The sequence below is a fragment of the Apium graveolens genome, unplaced genomic scaffold (assembly GCF_009905375.1).
Source record: "Apium graveolens cultivar Ventura unplaced genomic scaffold, ASM990537v1 ctg2580, whole genome shotgun sequence".
Lineage (NCBI taxonomy): Eukaryota > Viridiplantae > Streptophyta > Magnoliopsida > Apiales > Apiaceae > Apium > Apium graveolens.
The window spans coordinates 38567-66486 of record NW_027417724.1 but is presented as its reverse complement, the minus strand read 5'-3'; the positions used below and the strand labels follow the sequence as shown (position 1 = coordinate 66486).

The 27920-nt window shown below is 35.1% G+C and overlaps 1 protein-coding gene across 1 annotated transcript; it reads right to left on the bottom strand.

Annotated features, from left to right (window-relative positions):
* Window positions 1-1667: 1667 nt before the first annotated feature.
* Window positions 1668-4849, bottom strand: LOC141700606 (uncharacterized). Its single transcript, XM_074504311.1, has 3 exons — window positions 4543-4849; window positions 3747-4159; window positions 1668-3251 (listed from the first exon to the last, which is right to left on the bottom strand). The coding sequence occupies exons 1-3, from the start codon at window positions 4624-4626 to the stop codon at window positions 2024-2026; spliced, it is 1725 nt and encodes a 574-aa protein (XP_074360412.1). The 5' UTR covers window positions 4627-4849; the 3' UTR covers window positions 1668-2023.
* Window positions 4850-27920: the final 23071 nt, after the last annotated feature.

The window sequence follows — 27920 nt, the reverse complement described above, 5'->3', positions numbered from 1 at the left end:
ACATTGGTATCAAGGATCATATATTAGTTCTCTTTCTTATATGTAATCCTGTATGCTTATGTGCAGAGTGATAAGTTTACAGTGTTCTTGGACAACAAAGTGCTGTATATTTTGTATAACTGTGTGACATTGTAACATCATTTCACTGGTATCTCTGGACAACAACATGTAGTATTTTGTTATGTGTGTATGTGAAAGTGTGTGAGATTCTAACATCAATATTCATTAGTTTGGGAATCAGATTAGTACAGTATAAAGATTGATGCGAAGAGATCACCTCCTTTAAATTTAAAGAACACATTCTAGAATGAAAATAATATGAGTAAATTATTCTTCGAATAAATTATATGGTAATATTAGTCTGTTATATTAGACACGTTTTAATATTATTTTTGTACACTTTTTAAAAGTTACGGAACAATTATTTTCACTATTATCATGTTCTGGATTAAATCATTGCGTGAACATGTATTGTAAATCTATGTGACAATGTAACATCATTTGAGTAGCATGGTGATGATTCTTTTTCATCATATTCTTCTTGGCTTCTTCTGCATTTCAGTTTATGTTCTTTGTTCTAGTTGCAGAAAGACCATGCTCAGATGAAGAAAGAAAACAATATATGTGCCGGGTGATTTTTAAAGGTTTCAAGTCATAATACCATTTTCCCCACCAAACCACTTGGCAGGTCGGCTCAGCTAAACATAGAAATGAACGAACCATTTTTTACCTTATCAAAAGCATGAATATAGAAATCAATAGATTAACCATTTCATAAAGTTATCAACTACCATGTGTTACTCAAAGTTTTATGTTGCATGTTCTGGATATACAAAACAATTCGCCTGTTTAATGATTTCAAGAGTTTACATACCAAGCCAATAAATTTGACTTGAGAATTTTTTTTACCCTGGTCAAATCAAATTCTAGAGAAAAGCATTTCGAAAGAAGATCAAATAAATAAACATTGAAAATGGTAATATATACTGAAATGTTTTCCCCATTTTTTCTCCTATAAAAAGACAGTGTGCAGCGTAACCTCCCGTTTTCTGACACCTTGCTGTTTTAGTTTTATAGCGACTAATTATTTAATATGATTATTTGTTTGTATACAATAATTTCTTCACATATACAAAAATTATATTACGTTAATGTTCAAAATACTCCATTGAATGAACAAGATACCAAAGTACAATCTAGAATTGCCAAGGCCTGTGTAATTTGCAGCATTCGGATGCTGAAAATGTAGTATTTGTCCTGGAGATATCAAGTTCCCACCATTCTTGGATACTTTGGTCCAGATGATAAGAGAGACAGGACAATGCTCTCTCTCAACTGTACCATTCATCAAGGGTAGATGCCAAACAGATGAACTTCTTCATTCAGTTAATGTCTACACGACAAACTAAAGAATGAGACAATAGCGAACTAGTATGTGAAGCACAAATCTAGGCTTGTGAATTCATGGATAAGACTTTTGCAATGCAGAAGATAAAACATGAGAAAGCTAAAACCTAAGGCCTTTTTTCTTGATGCTTGCTACAGTTATTATCCATATCTAACTTTTCACCTTTTTGCTTTTTAATGCGTTTGTTTTACTTTTCTCTTTTTACAATAACTGGCAGATCAAAAGAAACTAAGAAAGTGACAGAAGATTATCTAGAAAATAGTCCAACTAAATTTTAATTTAAAGATCTATTACTGAAATTAAGTCTGTACATGCACATAGGAAGAGAGGGACATGAGAAAAAAGGAAATAGGTGACAAAATTTCCCCAGCAGAGGAGTAATATATCCATTTTATACAAACAAGACTTTAGTAACAGTCTACCCTGCTGGTAACATCTGATTAACTCCAGGATCAGCATTCTTCATTGTAATCAGATTTAGGCATAGAAGTAACCAAAGACTGACAGCTAAACGCCTCGTATTGAATACGGCCTGCGATAAAAGACTTCCAACTGCTGTACGGTCTCTGCAGAACACGCCTGATTGTGATTATTGATTACCCAAGTAACGGTAGATTAACAGCTCAAAGCCTCATATTTTACTGCAATAGGAAGATTGAATCCGGTCTGCGATAAAAGATTTCCAACTGCTGCAAGGTCTCTGCAAAACACGCCTTGAAACACTGATGATGCTGCAACAGCTGCGGCAGATGAGGTGTTTTTGCTATTAACCATGTTCATTGAAGCTGCATTGATTAGTTCAGCTTGGTCTTTCCGAACCTGATTAACTTGCTGCTGTATTGCAGCTGTAGCCTGCAATGTAGCACAAGTCTTTTTTCGTTGTTTGTCTGTTAATTCCTCGTCCAAAATCATGGTCATGATACTAGTATAGCCCCTCTGAATCAATCTATACAACAATAGGGAAGACATCTTCGCTCTGTCCCTGATTGAATCAACATCCTGTTCATCCGAAAATTGACATCTATCGACAAAAGTAATTGATTTATCAGGCTTGTGTCGCAGAGTAAGCAACAAATGCGCTCTCTCTAATTCAGATCTTGAACAACCCCTTCTTAAACCAATTAATGCATAATAATCTACATTCCCTGTCTCTCCGGAAGCTACCCTTTGCTTCAAAGCTTGAAGCTTCGTGGCTAATGTACATAACCTTCCAGGGATTTCTCTGTAATGCACATACTGACGTTTCCATGCTGGACCAGGAAGCTTTCGATCACGTAAGATTGTATTGTACAAGAGCTTTAGGTGTTCAAGATCGTGGAGAGAATCAGGCAAACATCTTATAGTCTCAAAAAGAGCGGCTCTAGTACCAAGAGCATCAATACAAGATGGGTTCAAGGCCAAAGCTCGGTTACAATCTGCCAAGGACTCGGCAATTCTACCAGCAGATCTATAAGCTGATGCCCTGTGCATATAACACTCTGCTAAGAACCCTTGTGGGGCTCCACGTCGGCCATCAACAATCTTCGAGAAGTGTCGTACAGCTTCAGCATAAAGCCCAGCATCAAGGGCTGCCATTGCTGAGGTTTTACGTCGAAGGAGAAGCTTAATGTGGCTTATGAGTTGACTGATGTGTTCCAATTCAGTTTTGGGTTGCATAGGTGGTTGATTATTGATTATAACTTCTCCGGAAACTGGAAATTTAGATAAAGAAAAGCTATCATCTGTCCAGCAAACACTTTCTCGACGGAAGGCAGCAGAAGCCATTCTTTTTCCTGTCTGAAGGAGCACCATAGCATCTTCCATTAATCCCAAGTAACAACATGCTTGTCCCAAAACCAAGTACCTAAAATCACAAAACTTTCATCAGCTCAGACACATTAGGCATCAAATCTCATTTTAGAACTAACATTTCATCAACTACGTAAATTTATTTTGAACCATGTTCCTTGTTTTCAAATTTAATCAAACATGACATAAGATATCTTGTCCAAATGTCCCAACCAATGAAATTTAAAAATGTGCATGCTAAAAAAACAAATCCTAGTGAGTCTCACATCTCTTAACCAAACCAACTCTTGTATAATTCAATAAAACATTAATTAACATTATATTCTTCATATACATAATTCCAAACCAAACCAGTTGAAGCCAGCAAAGAGTGAATATTTTTGACCTTCCATCTAATTAAAATCTCTAATTAAAATCCAAAGCATGCTCACTGATATCATAATCTATAGCTGTCACTTAATTAACAATCCAATTAAAAATCCCATATTCTCCAACATTTTAATAAAAAATAATAATTCAATATTTAATTACAAAAAAATGGAAATATTACCTCCATTGCCCATGTTTCTCACAATTCCTCCACAACCCAGCCATGACTTTCTTCTTCAAATCTGAAACAGAGAAGCACTTAAAACTCGGCTCGTCTCGACTCGGTGAGTCACCGGATAAAAGCTTAACTTTTTCCTTAGAAGAGTGTTGAGATGAATTATCAGATGACAAAGAAGAAGATGAGCATTCATCTGAAGATGACATTTTGAGACTGGGAATGTAATCTTGCAACATATCAGCAACATCTTTATATCTTCTTAAATAGAGTAAAGATCGAGCCTTTAACTCGAGAGCTGTCTCAGATTTTGGTGAAAGAGTCAAGGCAGCATCAAGAAGATTAACAGCAGCAGCGAGTTCACTTGGTTCTTGTGTTGTTATTAGATATCTTGCATCTTTCACATACTTATCAACTATCTGCATATATACACAAATAACGTTAATGGGTGTTCAAGGAAAGTGATCAATGATGTAATGTAAATTTAACATAATGGTGCAAATTTGATTAATGGGAAATCAAGAAAGTTCAAGAAATATATGAATATCGCATAAAGATTGAGTCTTGGTACAAATTTGATTAATGGGTCATTAAGAAAGTTCAAGAAATATATAATTATGACATAAAGATTGAATTTTTATGCAAATAAATCAAATAGGTGGTAATATTATTATCAAACAAATAGTGATAATATAGCATAAAGGTAAAATCTTGATGCAATAAAATTCATGGGTTGTGTTACAATGTTGAAGAAATTAAAAAAAAAAGTAGTATTGATGAAGGGTTAATTAGTTGTTGTAACCTTCTTGTTAGTAAGGTACCATGGCTTCTTGTCTGTACAAGAAGATGGAGATGAAGGCATAGTGGATGCGCAAAGATCAACCATTAAATCTCTCACTATGTATGTATATGTGTGATAATGTGAATGAAGGAGAAAAAGAGAGTAGAGATGGAATGGGGATTGAGATTTAAAATGCAATAGCTGGTTGAGAGAGAGAGAGAGAGAGGTGTGAGAGAAGAAAAGGAGGGATATAAAAACAGAAAAGTGACAGCAAGGAAAAGCTTTGAGCCTTGTATATCATAGCTGGCACTTGTAGATTCTCTCTCTAGTCCTAGAACTGTCTACAAGGCCTACTTCTATATCTATATACTGGGCTAGCCTCCAACCTTCCCCCATTAATTTCATTTGCCTATTTACTGCCTGGTAAAATGAGAGATAATTTTGGTCTTGTTACCTATCTACGGGTTTTTCACTTCTTTGTCAGATATGGGGGGTCAAGATAAAGGCGGTAATAAATTGTGCCCCCAGAAGTTGCCCATCTTCTATTCACACTCGTCAATCAACATTCATTACACGTAATTTAAATTTATTACCAGTAATTTTGAGTATTTATGTTTTGAGTATATCAAGATTTATAAACACGAAAGTAAATATTAATATTAATAATATATATAAATTTATTCTAGCTTACATGATGCATATGTATTTTTAATACATTTTTTAATTATTTTTAAAATTTTACAAAAAAATTTAATGAACGTTCCGTCAAATCAATATATATAATTTCTTAAATAACTCGTAATTCAAATAATCTTGAAATAAATCTTATCATTTTCCTGAATAAAACAAACTTGCAACAATCAACTATTATCGGTTTTTAGTACATGAGAAATAATATCAGGCATGCTGGCATACATTTAATATACAAATTTTACTGTACTCTCAGATGGAAGAACAAGCTTAGCTAACATGGAATTCCTGGGTTTTAACAAAATGAATACAGTCGAACACAAAGTGTTCCCAATAAAACATCACTTGGATATCCATCACATGCGGTCACAAGGCACTTCGTACCAATTTAGAACACATTAATTTTATTTTCTTTTTATGATTATCGAATCTATTTTCAAGTGTATCTTTTAATTTTTTTTAAATTGTGAAAGATTACTTAAATATGGGTCAAATTCACCATTTAAAAAGTCAAATGAGTATTAAAAATGTAGTTTATTAAAATCATTATTTTTAAATTTTGGAATATGCAGGTTTATAAAAATTAGGCTTAATTTTTTTATTTTATCGTAGATAACCCGCACCCGCTACCCTTCGGGTGCGCACTAGATAAACCTTACGGACTCACGCAATAACCTGCAAATCACTTGAACATTAATTTCACATTAACCACTCAAGTTTAATTTAACAAACATATCAATTATCGTGCAGATCATAGAAATATTAATAATATGCACCTAGACCTTCTCCTCCTATAAAGTAACCGAAAATTTGAAAAGTGAATATCACTCGACCATTTTAACTTTTTTTACTCATTTTATTATTTGTACACTTTTTTACTATCAAACTCAAATAATATTTTTATATATGTATCAATTAATTTTACAATTATATAAAAATTGTATAAATATATTTTACCAATAAATACACACGCTGTAAGTTAATAGAACAAATTTTAAATTATATATATATACACATATATATATGTTACATATATTTAATTTCGGATTTGAATATTCCAGATTCCGATACGGATAACATCAATTTTCTTTCGGATGCGAATGATATCCGTATTTTTTGGATACGAATGCAAATATTTTGAACGGATCTCGGAATTTATTTTCACAACCCTACTTAACCTTATTCTCTCACAACCTAACACAACCCCTTACTATCGAAATTATTTGGATATTCATACATCTTGCACTAAAATTATCCCTAAATATAATTAAATCTACAAATAGTTCAAATCAGTAATTATAAGGAACCGAATATTTAAATAAATATTAAATAATAAATAGTTCTACAAGACCAAAGTGAAAATTAAAGGTAGCTAACATAGTCCTAACTCCACCTAATTACCTACAAGAAAATAATATGACACGAGTTAAATGCTCATTACTTATTGTAGTCCACGCTATAAGAAAAATGTTAATTCGCGACTAACTTTTAGCGACCGCCAGCAGTTACTAATAACTATATGCAACTGACTCTTGTCGCCCCTATCATAAAAATATACAAAAATTGAACAAGGCAACAAAACACCACTAAGAACCATTCATTCGGCTCCCTCATGGTCATGGCCGAATGAAATGAAAGGGAAATGGCCATTAAAAACAAGAGCTTCACTCTCATGACTTGGCATTTCACCATTCCTTGTAGTTCTCTCAATAATACAACCTTAAATTCATGAGAATCAAGATTGCATTTTGAGTTCTAGTTAAAACTATGACATGCAAGATCAAAACTTAAACTTTTCACTCTAAACTTTTTAAAATATATATGAACAACATGTATGGAGTAAGATTACTTGAATATAAGATGAATGTTTGAGTGAAAGAATGAAGAAAAGAAGGGGATGGGGGGCCTCGGCTATGGAAATTGCCGAGAGGGAGGAGGAACCGAGTGGGGAGGGAGGAGAAAAAGGGAGGGTGCAGTATGGAGTGGGGTGAATGATCACAACACCTTGCATTTTGGTTTTTATGATTTTGATTGACTAAAAGAAGTGAGTGGAAATGAGAATTGACAAGAATAACCTTCCATCATACTTAGGTCATTTTGCATGCAAGGACAAAGAGGTAATTTGGCTAGCAAAATGAGAGTTAGTGGGGTTGGAATAGTCTTTTTAGCCCTTTAGTTGAATGGGAGGGTAGTTGCATGTAAGGATACTCATGTAATTTGCTAATTACTTAACAGCTAATTTTCAAAGATCTATTTTTATAAAATAAAATAAAAGTTCAAAAATTATAAAATTAATACCACAAAATAACTTGTATTTTTAGAAATTTTATGAGATCACTTTTGAAATTTGTGAATGAAATAGTTTTTAAAGATAATTTTCCATGGTAAAGAATATTCTTTATAAATCAAAAATAGGAGCACTTAATAAAACTATCGCTTTGAAAAATTCATATTTTGGGTAAAGCAATTTATAATGCAGCAAATTACATTCACACATATGTACGATCAATAAGTATATTTATAATCGACTCAAATATTAGACAGAGTTCACAATTATATTACACAAAATGCCGGTCGTAACATCCATATTACGGCTCCACCTCCCAAACTAAAAACATATCCCGAAGTGGACTTTCTCTTATCATTATCTGTCTGGAAATCTGAATCGGTATATCCCGGAGGCGAAAAATCTGAGGACTTGTAAACTAACATATACTACTTAGTCCTACGCAGGTACTTGAGTATTTTTTTACAGCACTCCAATGTTCTTGTCCTGGGTTTGACTGGTATTGGCTAACCATGTCCACGATAAAACAAATATCAGGCTTCGTACATAACATAGTATACATTAGGCTTCCACATGCCGAAGCATTAGGAACTGCCTACATGTTCTCTATCTCCTTAGGTGTCGAAGGGCACTGATTCTTTGATAGAGAAACTCCATGTCTGAAAGGTAAATTACCCTTCTTAGAGTCCTGCATGTTAAAACGAGCTAATACGTCATCTATGTAAGGCTCCTGAGATAAAGCCAACATCTTTTTCTTGCGATCCCTTATAACTTTGATCCCTAGGATGTATGTTGCTTCACCTAAGTCCTTCATTTCAAATTATTTGAATAACCATGCATTTATTAAAGACAACATCTTAACATTGTTTCCAATGAGTAAAATGTCATCAACATATAGCACTAGAAAAGCCATTTCATTTCCCTCACATCTCTTATACACGCATGCTTCACTTGGATTTTGATCAAATCCATATGTCTAGACTTCCTAATCAAAATGAATGTTCCAATACCTAGAAGCTTGTTTAAGTCTATAAATAGATCTCTTAAGCTTACATTCAAGATGCTCTTGACCTTCCTTAATGAATCCCTCTGGTTGCTTCATATAGATGGTTTCTTCAAGACTTCCATTAGGGAAAGCTGTCTTGACATCCATTTGCCAAATCTCATAATCGAGATGAGTTGCTATAGATAAAAGAATACGGATTGACTTAAGCATGACCACTGGAGAAAAGGTTTCCTCATAATCGATACCTTCTTTCTGAGTATACCCTTTCGCAACAAGTCTTGCTTTCCAGGCTTTCACCTTTTTATCTGATAACCTCTTTTTCTTGTAGATCCACTTACATCCAATAGGTTTTATACTTTTGGGTGGTTCCACGAGCTCCCATACCTGATTAGAATATATTGATTCCATCTCAGATTCCGTTACCTTTTGCCAATGATATGCATCTTTATCTTGCAGTGCATATTTGTATGTCCGGGGATCATCATCATGTTCACCAGAGACCAAGTCCGAAGACTCTCCCAAAAACATGAATCTATCAGGCTGTTGAATAACCCTCCCACTACGACGAGGTACTGGTGTGGTATTAGTGACAGGTTCTGCATTTTTCCGTGGCTGTTCTACTTGTACTATAACTTTCTGGGTATTATCTGTCCCTCCCACTAAATCCTCTAAAACGACACTACTCATGGGTTTGTGATTCATTATATTGTCTTGCTTTAAGAATCTAGAATTGGTGCTAACAATGACATCCCGATTCTTCGGACTATAAAATAAATAACCTTTCGTTCCCATGGGGTAGCCTACAAATAACCTTACTTCTGTACGAGATTCTAACTTAATCACGTTCTTGTTCAGCACATGTGTTGGACAACCCGATATCTGAATGTGTCTTAGACTCGGTTTGTCCCCGGTCCACAATTCTAAGGGGGTTTTAAGAACCGATTTAGAAGGTACTAGGTTCAGAAGATAAGCTATTATTTCTAAGGTATGTCCCCAAAAAGACTTGAGTAAATCCGAATAACTCATCATCGATCTAACACTCTCTAAAAGAGCCTGGTTCCTTCTCTCTGCTGCACCGTTTTGTTGGGGTGTGCTTGGTGCATTTAACTGGGATTCTATCCCATTTTCTGATAAATATTCCCTAAATTCTCCAAGCAAGTATTCGCCATCATGATCTGATCGTAGTGACTTGATACTTTTATTAAGTCGCTTCTCCATTTTAGCTTTGTACTCTTTAAACTTCTTAAAGCACCCAGACTTACAGCGCAACAAATAAACGTACCCATATCTAAAATAATCGTCAATGAATGTGACGAAATACTCATAACCACCTCTTGCTTGGATATTCACGGGTCCACATAAATCAGTGTGAACCAATTATAACACTTCTTTGGATCTATTCCCCTTTTCCTTGAAAGGCCTATTAGTCATTTTACCTTCCAAGCAGGATTCACAAACTGGAAATGGCTCCACTTACAATGAGCTTAAAGGCCCGTCTACTACCAGTCTTTGAATCCTCCTCAAGTTAATATGACTCAATCTCAAGTGCCAAAGATATGTTTGGTTCAAATTAGAAGGTTCCTTTATTTTAGTAGAGGTAGAAGACGTGTTGTTAAATTCCCAATATTGTAGTTACAGTGCAGGTTGACTATGATTTATTATATACAAATTGTCTTGCAATGTACCAGGACATATAATTAATTTATTCATCATAATAGAAATATTACGATCCAAACAAACTTTATAACCATCCATAGCAAGCTTAGAAACCGAAATTAGATTCCTTCTAAAAGAAGGTACATGAAGACAATTATTGAAAACCAAAATCCTATTAGAACCAAAAGATAAATGAATAACTCTTACTGCAAATACTACTACTTTCGTAGCATTCCCCCTGAACACGTATATCTCACCATCTCTAAGCATTCTGGATAGCCGGAACCCCTGCATAGAATTACAAACATGATCAGTGGCTCCTGTATCTACACACCAAGTGCTAGTAGATATAACCACTATATATGTTTCTATAACTAGAGAAAGACATACCAGTATTTTTTGTCTTCTTAGGAAGAGGACAATCCTATTTCCAGTGACCTGACTGCTTGCACCTAAAGCACTTTCCCCTAGGCTTTTTCACACCACCATGAACTCCCACTGCATTCACAGCTTTCTGTGTCTGATCCTTTTTCTTCTTCTTCATACCTTTCGGCTTAGAGGAAGAACATTTCTCAACCACATTTACTTGAACACCCTGCCGAAATAATCCTTCAGCTGCCCAAATTTCTGTCAGAAGTTCTGCAAGACTATACAACCTCTTATTCATGTTGTAATTCAAGCAAAACTGCTCAAAACTCTTGGACAAGCTCATAAAGGATAATGTTAATATGGTTTTCCCCGTCAAGTTCAGCACCAAAGATCTCTATCTCATTCAGATATGACATCATCTTGAGAACATGATCCGTTATAGGCGTTTCTTCAGCCATCTGAGTGTTCATTAAAGCTTTCATGGTTACTTGCCTAGTAGTCCTATTCTGATCTCCAAAAAGTTCCTTGAGATAAAAGAGCATATCCGCAGCAGTGGCCTTAGACTGATACTGATGCTGCAAAACACCTGACATTGCTGCCAGAATGTAACATCACGACATCTCATTAGCCTTAATCCACCGCCTATAATACTCATTCTCAACTTCAGGAGCATCAGCAGCAGGCTGATCTGGCTTGGGTTCATAAGTGCAAAACTTGTACTCCTCAGTAGTCAACACAATGTCCAATTTTTTTTCCCATTCAATATAGTTAGGTCCGGTAAGTTTGTTATCCTTAAGTATGGTGAATAGTGGATTAAAGCCATTGTATCCTGAGAATCATGCATAAAAAACATCACATAACACATAAATAAAGGGTGCATTAAATATTAAGACCTATTGGTTCCTCTAACAAATATTAAAAGTAATGCACTAACATTTAAACACCATAAGTTTCTGTTACGCCACGATGTGTGACATGTATACCACCTAAATTTATTTAAATGTTACTTCGGTCGTATTACTAAACAATACTCCACGTTGGGGTGGTCTATATTATTTTTCATAGCTAAGTGTATACCATCATTAAATCTTAAATTATTCATAATTATACCAGATGCCACTATTTGATATCTTAAATATGGTTAATTCGCAGGTCTCGAAGAATTCACAACTACCCGATTCCTAGCCAGAATTCGCCATATTTAATATCACAAGGGTATCCTATAATTATTCGAAATCTATGAAACTTGGTATGCCACGATGGGTGGCATGTATAACTTCCAATATTCGTTATTAATTTAAGAAGTTTGTTCTAGAAATTTCTTTAACATTCTCGACACCATAAATTACATGCCACGATGGGTGACATATATATAATTTATATTTGTCTTTATGTTAAATTACATACAAATAATAATGGAGACCATGGGATTTAATTTCATATTAATTCCCTCTCCCACTTAGTATTTACTTTGAGGATTTTAATCTAGATGCATCTTCTTATGCTATTTCTTCGAATTCCACATGTATAATGTCAACAACAAAGAACACATAATATAGCAGCATACTCTCATGATTCAAGCATTAATTAAAACATTCCTATGTCCATGTCATTCTAGCATGCTAAGGGTTAGTATCACATGGCATAACAACACAGACAAGAAACACATAGTAGCAATAATCAAGATAAGCAGAAATTATGTGAAACAAAATAAAACACATCCACTATTATGGCCCCGGAAAATTAGCTTCGAATTCATCCTTCGAAAAATTGTTGAAATCTTCAAGAGCTCGATTGAAGGCCTAAACAGCCTCAAAATGACTTAAAAACTGGGGCAATAGATCTTCTGAACAATTGTAGCATGTTCATCTAGTTCTTTCATTTCCGAAAAGGTATTGTAAGCCCAAATCGGACATTGTATTTAAAATCTGCAGTGAAAATAACGAAGCTCCCCGAAAACAGAATGTAGCAGCGGAAAATTTCTATTTCTCGCAGCTTCGTTGATCAAACAATTATATACAACTTAATATAACTGAACAAGCTTATTCTATTACATCAGTTCATAACCTTAAACAATTACAAATTGAGATTATAAGATTACAAAACCAGAATAGGAAAAACTACGGCGCAAGCGATTCAAGTCCACGTCTTCTACTGTATTCCCTGATTCTCCTTGGACGAAGTGTGGGTTTCGATCTCCCAAGGTGTGCCTCTCCATAACGCTCCGAAAATCCAAAACCCTAGCTGGCTCCTTGAGAAAAATGACTGCCTCTCTCAAACCCTAAGAACTGATTTCGTTTTTGTGTGTCTTGCCCTAGCATTAGGAGAATGAAAATATTTATAGGCTACAGTAGGGATCAAGGACCATTAGGTCGGGCCTTCCAATAGTATTATGGGCCAAGCCCAATGTCATTAAATATTAATTCAATCCACTAAATAATTAATATTTGCACTACCTTTCCTAATTCCGTAAATTAATCATTTAATTCGGCTCCCATATTAATTGCTTACTAAATTCCCCATGTATAAGATATTGCATGTCTGTTAATTAAATTAATTTATGACAATTAATTTAATCAATATCTTTTATCCTTGATCATCCACTCAACTTTATAATTATGCAAGAAAAAATCTGCCTACAGGACTAAAGCATATTTATCTTTATGAGCTTTCAAGAGGACATCATCACCCGAATATATATTTCGGACACAGTTTTCTTTTATAGTTAATATCACACTCTATATATAATGTCATTTCCCAACACATAAATACGTAATTTAAAATAAATTACTTAATGTATGAATCAAGGAAAGTGCATTAAATACAAGTGTCAATCACTATATCCGGATTAAGAACCTAAGCAATAATAATATCATAGAATCTTAGTTCTTCTTTATTGTCATAATAAAATAAACAATTATTCTACTATTTTGATCCCGTTCAATATACACAAAGTGTACAAGTATTATTCAATAGTCAAGATATATTATTTCTAAATAATACTTCAGCCGTTCCAGTGTTTGTCTAACACCACTTAGACTGTGAACCTTTATTATATTATATAAGGAGTTTGACAATCTAATCTTCTGCTATCCCATTTGATACTAGATTGTCTACAATATATATTATACAGACAATTTGAAAACATGCATTCAAGATTCTCAAATGATTATTATAATAGTATATACTTCAAAGTTCAAATGAATAGTTCGGTATAAACCCTAACACACAATGCCTATGAATGTCATGCCTGCACAAAATTTGAATGAACAATTTGCTAATATGCCATTTGCACAAAATCCTTACTATGCTGCATTTAGTATGCCTCAAATGCCATTTAGCATGCAATACCGGAATAACATGTTTGCACAAAATATGCCATTTCATGTTAATCAACCTGTGCATGATAATTCTGCTAATGTGAATGGTATCACTTGATTTTTACAAGCAATGTCATCATTGAAGAAGTTGCTCTAGTGGATGGACTCAAACATAATCTTTTGAGTGTCAGCCAGCTTTGTGATAAGGGAAACTCAGTAACATTCAATTCTGAGGCATGTGTTGTTATATACAAGAAGAACAACAAAGTGGTTCTCATTGGAGTGAAAAAAGGAAACGTGTATCTAGCTGACTTCGCATCAAATACAAATTCTATTACTTGTCTTTTCAATAAAGCAAGTCAAGATGAAAGTTGGATATGGTAAAAGAAATTGTCCCATCTGAACTTTAAGATCATGAATGAACTAGTCAGGAAAGATCTTGTAAGAGGCATTCCTCAAGTTGAGTTCTCAAAGATGGTTTGTGGGATGCCTGTTAGAATGGAAAATTAATCAAGGTATCATTCAAAAAGAAGCTTGAATCTATAATTGAAGAACCTCTACAACTACTGCACATGGATTTGTTTGGACCAGTCAATGTGTTGTCAATCTCAAAGAAAAGATACTGCCTAGTGATTGTTGATGATTTTTCAAAGTTCACTTGGACATATTTTCTCAAATCTAAAGATAAAGCTAGTAAAATCATTATCAATCATATAAGGCAAGTCAACAACCATCTCAAGGTTAGAAGAATCAGGAGTGACAATGGAACTGAGTTCAAGAATTCTGTTATGAGGTTATTTTGTGAAAAAAATGGGATCATGCATGAGTTTTCAGCAGCAAGGACTCCACAACAAAATGGAGTAGTGGAAAGAAAGAACAGATCTCTTATTGAAGCTGCAAGGACAATGCTAGAAGAATCAAAGCTGCCAACTTACTATTGGGCTGAGGCTGTAAATACTGCATGCTACACTCAGAATATTTCTTTGGTTAATCAAGCAAAATGCATGACTCCTTATCAATTATTCAAGAATAGGAAGCCAACACTAAACTTTCTTCATGTCTTTGGATGCAAATGCTATATTTTAAGGAATCAAACTGAGTGTATTCAAGAATATGAAGCCAACACTAAACTTCCTTCAGAAAGTTTGATGTCAAAGCAGATGAAGGTACTTTTGTTAGGTATGCAGTTGGAAAAGCATACATAGTCTACAATCTAAGAACCAATATTATTATGGAATCTGTACATGTTGTGTTTGATGATAAGAAGATTGAAGGACTGCAAGATGAAGGTTTCCATGAAAGCCTCAAATTTGACAATGCTGAGATGAACTGTGATGATAGTGATGATGAAAGTGATCAAGAAATAATATCTAAGGATAATGCAGAAAATTTAACGACAAATGAAGCACACAATTTAATATCCGTCGAGAGACAAAGTGCATTATTCATTGAAAGACAAACTGCATCATCTGTCGAAAGACAAAGATCAACATCCGTTGAGCCATCAATAAGAGTTGAAAGTCAAAATGGATCATATACAGAAAGGACCCTAACTTCAAGTCAAAGATCTACAAACTCAGGGGGAGTTTCTTCTAATCAAAACTCAGTCACATATTAAGACAACTTTGAGGCCTCTTCATCTAGAACTAATCTACCACAACAGAGAAAATGGACCAGAGATCTCCTATTTGAACTAATTATTGGTGATGCAACTATAAGAGTGCAAACCAGAAAAGCAACTCAAGAAGAATGTCTATACAATAGCTTCCTGTCTCAGGAAGAGCCTAAAAAGGTAGAAGAAGCTTTGTTGGATCCTGATTGGGTTTTAGCTATGCAGGAAGAGCTAAACCAATGTGAAAGGAATAAGGTATGGAAGCTAGTACCTAAACCTAAAGGCAAAAATCCTATTGACACCAAGTGGGTATTCAGAAACAAGATGGATGAAAATGGCATAGTAGTCAGGAACAAAGCTAGATTGGTTGCCAAAGGCTTTTGTCAACAAGAAGGAATAGATTTTGATGAGACATTTGCTCATGTTGCAAGACTTGAAGCCATCAGAATTTTTCTAGCCTATGCAGCCCATGCCAATTTTTAGGTCTATCAAATGGATGTTAAAAGTGCATTTCTGAATGGAGATTTGGAGGAGGAAGTCTATGTCAGTCAGCATCCTTGTTTTGAAGACCCCAACTTTCTAGATTATGTCTATTATCTTTTGAAAGCACTATATGGTTTGAAGCAAGCACCTAAAGCCTGGTATGATACTTTGTCAAAGTTCCTTTTAGAAAATCACTTCACAAGAGCAACTGTTGATAAAACTCTTTTCTTTAGAAATGTTAATGGCTCTAGTATACTTGTTCAGATTTATGTAGATGATATTATATTTGGCTCTACAAATGAGAAACTTTGCAAAAAGTTTTCCAAATTGATGCAAAGTAAGTATGAAATGAGCATGATGGGAGAACTAACTTACTTTCTTGATTTACAAGTTAAGCAAGTTAGTGATGGAATATCCATTAGTCAAACCAAATATATTAATGATCTTTTAAAGAAGTTTGACTTAATGGATTGCACATCTGCGAAAACTCCCATGGCCACTGCCACTAAACTTGAATTGAACACTACTGAAAAGTATGTGGACATTTCAAACTATAAAGGCATGGTTGGCTCACTTTTATACTTAACAGCTAGTAGACCTGATATAATGTTTGCTACTTGTCTTTGTGCTAGATTTTAACCTGATCCTAGAGAATCTCATTTAGTAGCTATTAAGAGAATTTTCAGATATCTCAATGGAACACCAAAATTTGGCATTTGGTATCGTACAGATTCTGGTTTTGATCTAATTGGTTATTCAGATGCAGATTATGTAGGTTGTAAAATTAATAGAAAAAGTACAGTCTGTCAATTTCTAGGAAATAAGCTAGTGTCCTGGTTTAGTAAGAAACAAAATTCAGTCTCTTCTTCTACAGCTGAGGCTGAGTACATTGCTGTTGGTAGTTGTTGTGCACAGATTTTATGGATGAAGAATCAACCATTAGACTATGGTCTACTTGTGGACAAGATCCCAATTTTTTGTGACATGTAAGTGCCATTGCTATTACTGAAAATCTAGTACAACATTCAAGGGCCAAGCATATTGACATCAAGTACCACTTCATTCGAGAACATGTCATGAATGGTATTGTGTAACTTCATTTTGTTCCAAGTGAGAAGCAACTTGCAGACATCTTTACCAAGCCACTTGATGAGTCCACCTTCACTAGGTTGGTAAGTGAGTTAGGTATGGTTAATTATTCCTAAATTCTTTTGTTGTCTAAGCAACTTGTTATGCAGCCAAAAGAAAATTTGTTTTTTCTTGTGAAGATGAAATTTTGGCTAAGTAAAAATTTACATCTCGACAGATGTTCATTATCCGTTGAAAATGAATATCCGTTGAATTTCATAATCTGTTGAAAATCAAATATTTTTCTGGGTACTTTTTATCTCGATAGATATCTGTTTAATCTTCATCCGTCGAATTGCTTTAATCATAGCCGTTAATTTTATTTCTTATCCGTCGAATATACTTATAGTCTGTAAATATATCTCCATGGATAACCTCTACAATTTCTACAGTTTATTTCATTTTTAAACGACTATTTTAGGCAAATTTTATTGGGTACTTTATTGTCCTTTTTAATTTTTACTTGTTTATTTCTGAGAAAGTATAAAAGCCCACTTTCATTTTTCATTTTAAATTTATCTTTATCAAAGCAATTTTACTCTCTTTGTCTCCAAAGCAAAAACCCCTTTCTATATAACTACTTCTAATCACAGAAATGACACTTGTACTCAAAATCACGTCTCAATCAGGAATTGTGTATGAAAAGAATAACTTTGTAGAACTGGTAAAAAAGGAGATTGCTACTTCCGAGGACTATCACAAGATGATGGACTTCATTCGAAGTTACAAACTAAGTTATGCAATGTTTGAATCTCCTGTTATCTACTGTGAGGTTGTGCAGGAGATTTGGACTACGGCAGTGTACAACTCAAATGATAAGATCATTTCCTTCTCTCTCAAAGGTAATGACTATTGCATTAACTGTGATGGAATTAAATGTTGCTTTAAATTTCCCGAAAACAACACACTTGTCCCACACACAGAGATAGAGGTGAGCAACATGCTTGTTTCTATGGGTTATTCTCTTAATCCTGCCAAGTTAGGTGAGGTTAGGAGAATGGGCCTTAGAAAAGAATGGAGCTTTCTCTGTGACTCTTTTGTTAAATCTTTTTCAGGAAAGATTAGCAATTTTGATGCTGTTAGTTACTCTATTATTAACATGCTTTACATACTTTTGAGTGATAAGCACCTCAGTTTTAGCACTTCTGTCATGTATGAATTAGGGTATAAGTTAGGAGACATTAAGAAGAGGTCTAAGAACATATACTATGCTAGATTTATTATGATGATAGCAAACCATGTGTCTAAGACCTCTTAATTGAGAATCCTACAAAAAAACTATATTGTTGGGTTCAAGAAAAGAGGATTCTTGCTGATCTTAACACGAATAATCTCCACAATGACATGCCTCTCAACTACTTTCCAATCATGGAGGCACCTCAAGTAAGTGAGTTAAATGTTTCTATCTCTTCTCTTTCCCAACCTATAATTTCTTTACAAGCTACTGTGGCTATGTCATCTGTGATAGTAACCCAACAGATGCCTACTCAAGCCACAAAATCCAAAATTTCTAAATCCAAGTCAAAGAAACTCCACTCTAGTTCCTCTAAAAAGAAACTAGTTTCAAAAACTACCAAAACACAAGAGGGGAGTGTGAAGGGTGGTGAGACAGATGAGGGACAGGGTGAACATCAAAGAAACCCTAAGGATAAGGAGAGTGAGGTTTCTGTGACCCAATCCAGCAACAGTACAGTTTACCAACAAACTGTTGTGCTTAATAAGAAAATAAGATCATTACTAATTGCATCCTCCCAAAAGGATGTGATTATTGAAACAAGCACTCAACCAAGAGCACATGCCAAAAGGGGAAGGGACACAGACCAAACTCATACTTATATTAGAAAGAAGAAATCTAAACCTATGGGGGAGTCATAGGGTACACACACAGTGCCAACTACAGTCAAAGACTCAGTTACTGCACCATCACAAAGTCAGATTGATGTGGCTCCAATAAATGTGGACTCACTACCAAAATCTCTCATAATTGAAACACCTCAAACACAAAATTCTCCCACAAACTCACTAGATGTGGACATGATAAACACATCAATTCCTGATTCTCCATCTTTAACTCTCATGGAGGAGCCAAAATCTCAAGCAAGTGAGCATAATCTTTTGGATGATTTGTTGGCTCACTTGCCATTTCTTTTCGATTCTACTGAAAAATCTGTGTATAATCTCAAATCAATCACCACAGATTCTACAGTAGTCTCAACTCCTCACTCTGCCATTTCTACGCTCTCGACGGATATTCCTCATCCGTCGACTAGTGATTGTCTCTCGACGGATAAGCTTCACAATAATTATCCGTCGACATTCACAACTACTATTTTGATGGATGTTCCTCATCTGTTGGAAGTCTCTACACAACTTAAAATTCCTACAAATGTTACAAGTGTAGATGACTTAGTGGTTGTTCAATCACTAATAGGATTGAGGGAAGGGAGTGAACTGAGTGAGAGGCTGAGTTGCTCTCAAGCAAAAGGAGAGGAAATGAGTGACCAAATACATGCTATTTCTTCCAGCATGGCAAAAGTGAGCGAGATGAGTCCCACCTTAGATGGTGAATGTAACGACCGAGGAATTACGCTTGTATTATATTATAATAATGATAAATTATGTGTATTATTATGTGGTTAAATGTGTTAAGTCGTTAAACCCTAACTGCTATGTGATATGTGTTGGTTGTTTTGATCCAAACGTGTTTTGGATATTTATTGAGCATTTTATCATCAGTTATATATATATTATATCAAAACCTGTACAGCTCAAAACTATATTTTAAAAGCCCGTATTTCAAACAAAATCATTGGCCCTATTTTGCCAAAAATGCCCTATCCCATATCGCTATTCTGAACCCCTAAACGTTTTACAAATTTACCTTTTTCGCGAAAAACGACTTGAACGGACCCCTTCGGGTACCAAAAGCCCCACAAAAATCACATTTTTATTTTTATATGATCATGAAATTATCATATATCATTTTTCTTTGCATTTTTGTAATATTCACAATTTTTGGGAATTTTTGACATTAATTTTGTATTTATTGGATATTTAAAAATTCATTATTAATACCCAGAAATTATAAAAATTGGGGCCAAATATTTTTATTAGAGGTATAATTAGACCCTTAATTTTATTTAGGGGTATTATTTTCATTAGTATAAATACCTGTTTTATTATTAATTATTCATTAATTAATTGTTAAAAAAATCAGAAAATAAAAATTAGAAAGTGTGGGTGAAGTTTGTGTTCTTGAAGAAGGGAGAAGATCAAACTGTGATTTTGGGAGATTTACTAATCCACTGAAAACGCTCGAGTAACCAATACAATCCTTGTGAAGAGACGAATCTATTGATACTAATATCAACAACTGAGGTTTGTTTAATCTCAAAATCGATTTTTATGTTCTTGGCATGAATTTCGATTTTTGATTTTGAAGAATCATTTGATTGTTTGGATTATGTAGTTAGTTTCGTTGTAGTCTTAGGAGTAATCAGGTATTTTTATTATGATTTTACAACCCCTGAATCGATATGTCGAGTTCTTGAGTTTAACTATTTTTGATTTTGTTTTTTTTTAGATTTATATATGTTTTTGCTCGCGATTGATGTTAGAAAGTAATTGTAGAACTCTGTAGCTTTAATTTGACACCGGAATCACGCTGTTTGGTTTTGTATTCGTCAAAAACGATTTCGCCGGCCATGGAGTTGAAGGTCGCCGATTTTGGATCGGTTTTCGCCGGGAAAGATGAGACAGGCGACGGGGAAGGAGGAGAATGGCAGGGATGAATGGCTGGGATGGTGAGGAATTGATTTACAGCAGGAACGAGTCGAACCACACGGTTTTTGGTCAGGAATTGGTATCGCCGGAGTTGGGCTCCGGTGGCCGGAACTTCGCCGTGTTCTGGAAACGTGAAGAACACCGGCGGGTGTTCTTGCCAACCCGGATCCGAACCGGTTGGGTTTTTATTTGACCCGGAGTTGATCCATATAACCCTAACCCTGTTTCTGTTTTCATGTTTCTGGTTTTTTTTATTTTTATTTTATTTTTCTAAAATCAGAAATTAGTTTTAGTAATTCTAAAAAATAAATAAAAATCAGTTTTAAATTTTGAAAAATATTATAATTAATTTTTAAATTATTTTATTAATTTTGAAATTCGAATTTAATTATTTAATTAATTATTTAATTATTTATCTAATTATTTATTAGTTATCTAAGTAATTACTAATTAGGTAATTAATTAATAATTAGGTAATTAATTAATAAATAAGGATTAAATAATATGATTAATAATCCGATAATTAGTTAATATTACGAGTAACTTGTATTCATACGAGTAGTGATTCGATAATGAGAATTATTATTCGAGCAATAATTTATTCGAAGGATATCGTTTTATTCGTATCGAATAATTAAATACAGATAATTAAATGATTAATTAATCGTATAGGTATAGTAATAATAATAACAGTTCGATAATAGTCAAGAATCGCGAGTAGCTCGTATTTATACGAGTAATTAATCATTGAGTTAGATTATAATTCGAGTAATTAGTATTTATTCGATAAATAGCGTATCAGTTAGTTGTATCGATTTTTATTTATAAATAATCGATCTGATCGAGTAAGTATTATTAATTTGTAAATAATTGTAATAAATAGTAATTAATCCTAATAATTAGGGATTAATTATTTTAAAATACAATAATTATTAGTTAATTATTTAAAAATGTAATTAAGGATTATTTAATTATAATTAATTATTAATTAATTAAATCTTGTTTAATTAATAATAATTCAACCGTTAATCTGATTTGAGCGAAACGAAGACCCCTAGACTCAGAAAAATGAAACGAATCCAATAAAAATAATTGTGAGTTATAATTTCCTCTAAAAGAGAATGGTTTGGTGATAATTAATAGTTCGTAGGCCCTAATAGGGGTATAATTTAATCGAATAATCCCGAAAAATTATAATAAAGTCAGATAAGGCTAGTTAATGCAGGTATGAGTCTAAAATCAATTCTAAAAATAATTATAAGTCTAAAAATTGATTATGTGCTTTATGTGCTATGTGCTTTATGTGATTATGTGAACCTATGTGCTATATCAATATATGTGTATATATGTGAATCAGATAGAAACGCATGGGTAGACTGATAAGGTTACGTGATATCAATTCCAGATACACGTATATAGTAAGTTATCTAAACAACTATCTTTCCATGATTGGTTCAGTGTTAGCAAGGCAGAGTAAGCTAGGGACAGAAGGCGGTGAGTTGAATCAGGTTAAGTACGCGCGAGGCAAGTTTTTCCCCTATTCTAAATTCAGAATAGTGAATTATATTCCATTTTACATATCAATTACACTTTGATAATTCTTGTTCATATGCACTGATACATATCTATTGATTCTTGTTTCTATTTCATTTCGATTCTTGATTTCTCCCAATTTATTGAATCCTCTATTCATATTCCAATATTTTTACCCTTGTTACATATATTATGATATATCCTGATGTTGAGATACATCAAAAGCATTCCGATTGTTCCGGATGCTAAACTTCGGACTGGATGGTTACGATACAGGCTGGGTTTTACTCAGACCTTTAATTAATAGGCCATAGCTGCCTGAGTACTCCTTATGTTGGTTGGATCTATACAGTTGGGTATAGATTCGCACTGTATCCTGATTGATCAGCGGGTTATAGTGCATATGTTGGTTCTTGTTTCCAGTCTTGTTCATTTAGCACTCGCCAGTATTGGCAAATTATTAATCTATACAGACTCAGATGGTTGATCAAACCAGCAGCTTATTGGTTCACTTATTTCTCTCTCTTTATACTATCTATATTGTTGCAGGCTTGTTGGCAATTTTGGCTCATCCTCTTTTATTGTTATTCCTATTGTCTTACAGTTAAGGTAGAGAATGAAACCCATCAGAACCCGCGTAGTCAAGAAGCGAGTCAAGCAGCGGGACCCTCTTATACCAAGGGTGTTCATCCCTATCCCTGAAGAGAGCTTTGAGTTATCAGATCAGGTGTAACATGATAAGTACTATTATGGTTTGAATAAAAGATGTGTGGTGAGCATGTAGATAGAATAAAGTTTTGTAATAAAGAGAGTTCTTGAGACGGATTGTTTTTATTTGGTTTGTAATAAAGTTAGTATGTGGTTCTTGTTTTCAGATCTTAACCTTAAAAGATCCTGATAGCAGTAGTTTGGGGTAATTATTCTATTTATATTCCGCTTGTGCAAGACTAATGTGTAGTTAATATTAGTAATGCCCCAAATCTATACCCCAGATTTGGAGGTTGTTACAGTTGGCATCAGAGCTTAGGTTTGACCTTTGAAAATAAGAACGTTATGGCTAAGATAAGATAGGAAAATGAGATAGGATGAGAGTAAGAATGTTAGGATTGTTTGTCTATGTGATTAGAAGTTATGAGTTTAGGATTGTGATTTGATTGTTTTTGTGTTATTATTTTTATGTATATTAGATGGCTTCTTTATCATCATCTACGGAGATGACCGAGACAGATCCAGGGGATGCACCGGTAGTAGCCCCAGTGTCAGAGCAGATCTTACCTCCATTGCCACCTGAGCCAGCACCAGAGATACCACTTCCCCCAGAGGTACCAGGTTTTGTAGATTATTTTCCATATTTTGAGCCAGAGATACCAGATTTTCCACCACTAGAGTTCCCGATGTTCGATATTCCTGACATGATTGATCTTCCGCAGTGGGAGGATTTAGAGCCTCAGATTCCTATGCCACCAGTCGAGATTCCAGAGCTGCCACATATGGAGCTAGAGGCAGAGCCGCCAGTGTATGCGCCGATGGAGCAGCCTGTCTTATTTCCTGCCCCATTAGCCATTTATGCACCTGTTCCAGGAGTTTATCAGTTTCCTTAGCCAGAGTTTATGGATGATATTATGGTGGATGGATCATTACCTTCTCGAGGTTCCAGCACTGATCTTCGGGAGCATCATACCGTGACTTACCAGCGCTTTCAGGCAGAGAGGGAGGAGAGGATTAGATGGCAGAACCAATGTAGGGAGATCCTTGGGTTGTATGAGACACAGACGGATGGTCCTGTCAGAGCATTACGACCGGATTATATACTGAGAGAGAGGCTACATCATATTCACCGGGTTAGTTCGCAGCAGCTTACTGAGTTGAGACAGCAGGATCTTAGTGCGGAGACAGCATATCGCAGAGCATTGGGACTTACCGAGGCAGTGCTAGAGGCATTGCAGGAGGAGTTGAGCCACGTACCACCAGGATTTTGAGACCAGCAGATCAATGAGTATGGTATTATGTATATTTTGTAGATAGAGGCAGCATAGTATTGTATGACTAGTGTGTATGAGTGTAGTTATTGACTTTGACCGATAGTAGTAGTAGCAGTATGACTGTTATATCATAGGTTTTTGTATCAAGCACTGACACCTGTAGCTGGTGTTCTACATATATATATACAAGATGATCTTTTGCACGTTTCTTTATTTTATTTCCAGTTATTTAAGCATTTATATTTATTTCAGTACCATTGCATATTTACAAATGTAGTTTTATTTACGATCATGTTGTATCCTTATGTAAAAAAAAATACACATCATACTATTTTATCTATTCAGTTATTTAATAAGCTGTTTTATTTTCTCAAATCGGCTGTTTTAATATATGTTTAATATACTGTTATTAAAGAAGACCATTGTTTATTTACCAGAAAGATGGCACCTAAAAGAAAAACACAACCCGATTCATCGAATGGGAACACCGAGGGCCAAAACAATAATAAACAGATGGATCAGATGTTTAATCTCATGCAACAGCAAATGTTGATGATGCAACAACAAATGCAGCAGCAACAACAGCAGTTCCAGCAACAGATGTTACAGCAAGCCGCTCATTCAGGACATCAAGTACCACCAGCAGCGCCTACGACCACTTTCAAGCAATTTCAGTCGGTGAAGCCACCGGAATTTATGGGTTCCACGGATCCTACAAAAGTGAGAGCTTGGCTGAAAGAGATGGAAAAGGCTTTTTCGTTGGTAAAGGTTGAGGAAGAGCAGAAGATGGATTTTTCTAGCTATTTCCTGAAAGGCGAAGCTAATTACTGGTGGGAATCGAAGAAAGCTTTGGAAGAAGAAGGTGTGGTGACCTGGGATAGATTCACTGATCTTTTCTTGGAGAAATATTTTCCTCGTTTTATGAAAAACCAGATGGAGATCAAGTTCCTGGAGCTGAAACAAGACAACTTATCGGTTGCGGATTATGAGACCAAGTTTACTGAATTGGCAAGGTTTGTTCCAGAGCAGGTGGATACGGATGAGAAGCGGGCCAAGAGATTTCAGCAAGGACTAGAACCATGGATTCGTAGCAGGGTAGCTGTGTTTGAATTGACAACTTATACGGCTGTTGTTCAGAAGGCTATGATTATTGAAGGAGAAAGCGAAGCAGCTCAGAAAGAGAAAGGACCAGGGAATTTTCAGAATCGTTTCAACAAAAGGCCGGGATTTCAAGCTCGAGGAAAAGTAAACTTTAGGAGGCCAGAACAAAATAACCAGAGGATGGGTAATCGACTACCTGCCCCAACTCAGCAAAGGCTTATTCGACCGCCTGTACCTGATTGCAGAACGTGTGGTAGAAAGCATACGGGAATTTACAACAAGCCAAATGTCACGTGTTTCAAGTACAAGCAAAGGGGACACTATTCTGGAGAATGTCCGATGGGAAAAGCAGAAGTTACTTGTTTTCAATGTGGGAGAAAAGGACATATCGCCAGAGACTGCAGAGGAATTGCAATGGCAGCTAGTATTCCAAGAGTGTTAGTATTACCTCCACCTCCACTACCACAGCAACATCAGCCCAGAGCAAGGACTTTCAACATGTCAATGAAGGAAGCGGTACAGAGTCCGAATGTAAATTGCAGGTACACTTCCGGTAAATTCCGTGAATGCTTTGGTATTGATTGATTCAGGAGCTACTAGATCTTTTATTTCTGAAGCTTTTATCTCTAAAATAAATTGTGAGGTACAGTGGTTAGATGAAGTGTTAATCATAAAATTAGCGAATAATGATCAGGTTGCAGTAGATCGAGTATGCCCGAGTTGTGATATTGAGATAGGAAGATGTCATTTTTCAGTTGATTTGATACCTTTTAGGTTAGGGGAGTTTGATGTTATTCTAGGAATGGATTGGCTATCTAGTAATAATGCTCAAATTGATTGTGCGAATAAGAAAGTGAAATTGCAAATTGAAGAAAATGAAACGGTAATATTTAAAGGTGAGAAGCAAAAGCAGAAATTCCTATCAATAATGCAGACGAGAAGATTGCTACGCCAAGGATGTCAAGCTTATTTAGCCTATGTACGTGATGCTAATAAGGGAAATCCAAAGATTGAAGATATTCCATTAGTTTGTGAATTTCTTGATGTTTTTCCAGACGAATTACCAGGACTTCCACCAGATCGAGAAATCGAGTTCACTATTGACTTGACGCCAGGGACCGAACCAATTTCGAAAGCTCCATATCGAATGACACCTATTGAAATGAGGGAATTAGCAAAGCAGTTGCAAGAACTTCTCGACAAAGGAATTATAAGGCCAAGTGTATCCCCATGGGGCGCGCCAGTATTGTTCGTGAAAAAGAAGGATGGTAGTATGCGACTGTGTATTGATTATCATGAGCTGAACAAGTTAACTATCAAGAATAAATATCCTTTACCTCGCATCGATGATTTATTTGATCAATTAAAAGGAGCAGCATGGTTTTCGAAAATCGACTTACGATCAGGCTATCATCAGTTAAAGATCAAGGCCGAAGATATTCCAAATACAGCATTTAGAACGAGGTACGGACACTATGAATTTCTTGTGATGGCTTTTGGATTAACGAATGCACCTGCAGCGTTTATGGATTTGATGAATCGAATATTCAAGAAGTATTTGGATAAGTTTATCATTGTATTTATTGATGACATTTTGATCTACTCAAAGACGGGAGAAGAGCATGCAGCGCATTTAAGAATGACATTGGAGATATTACGAAAGGAGCAGCTTTATGCAAAATTTTCAAAATGTGAATTTTGGTTGAAAGAAGTGCAGTTTCTAGGGCATATCATCAGCAGAGAAGGCATTCAAGTTGATCCAGCAAAGATTGAAGCTGTGTTGAATTGGGAAAGACCAAAGACACCGACAGAGGTTCGGAGTTTCTTAGGTTTGGCATGATATTATCGAAGATTTGTCAAAGATTTTGCGAAGATGGCAACACCGTTGACCAAATTAACTCGACAAAGTGAAAAGTTCGAATGGAATAGTAAATGTGAAGAAAGTTTTCAAGAGTTGAAGAATCGATTGGTGACTGCACCAGTATTAGTACTGCCAGACGAGCAAGGAAATTTTGTTATTTACAGTGACGCTTCATATCGTGGTTTAGGATGTGTGTTGATGCAACATGGTAACGTCATTGCATATGCGTCGAGACAACTTAAACCTCATGAGCAGAAATATCCTACGCATGATCTGGAATTGGCAGCAATTATATTTGCATTGAAGCTTTGGAGACATTATCTGTATGGTGAAAAATGCGAAATCTACACGGATCATAAAAGTCTGAAGTATATCTTCACGCAAAAGGAACTGAACATGCGACAACGTCGATGGCTGGAATTGATTAAAGATTATGATGTTACAATCAGTTATCATCCAGGAAAAGCAAATGTTGTAGCAGATGCACTAAGCAGAAAAGAAAGATTGAATCGGTTAACTTCATGTGAAGAATTGGTTAAAGAATTCGACAAATTGGAAATTGAGATTCGTATTCCTCATGAATCTGCA

What these genes read in the sequence shown, in the direction of transcription:
- LOC141700606 (XM_074504311.1), bottom strand. Translation starts at nt 4,626, where the DNA reads ATGGTTGATCTTTGCGCATCCACTATGCCTTCATCTCCATCTTCTTGT. An exon ending in GGTACCTTACTAACAAGAAG is followed by an intron (nt 4,160 to 4,542) that starts GTTACAACAACT and finishes GTATATATGCAG; the next exon opens with ATAGTTGATAAGTATGTGAA. An exon ending in GAGAAACATGGGCAATGGAG is followed by an intron (nt 3,252 to 3,746) that starts GTAATATTTCCA and finishes TTGTGATTTTAG; the next exon opens with GTACTTGGTTTTGGGACAAG.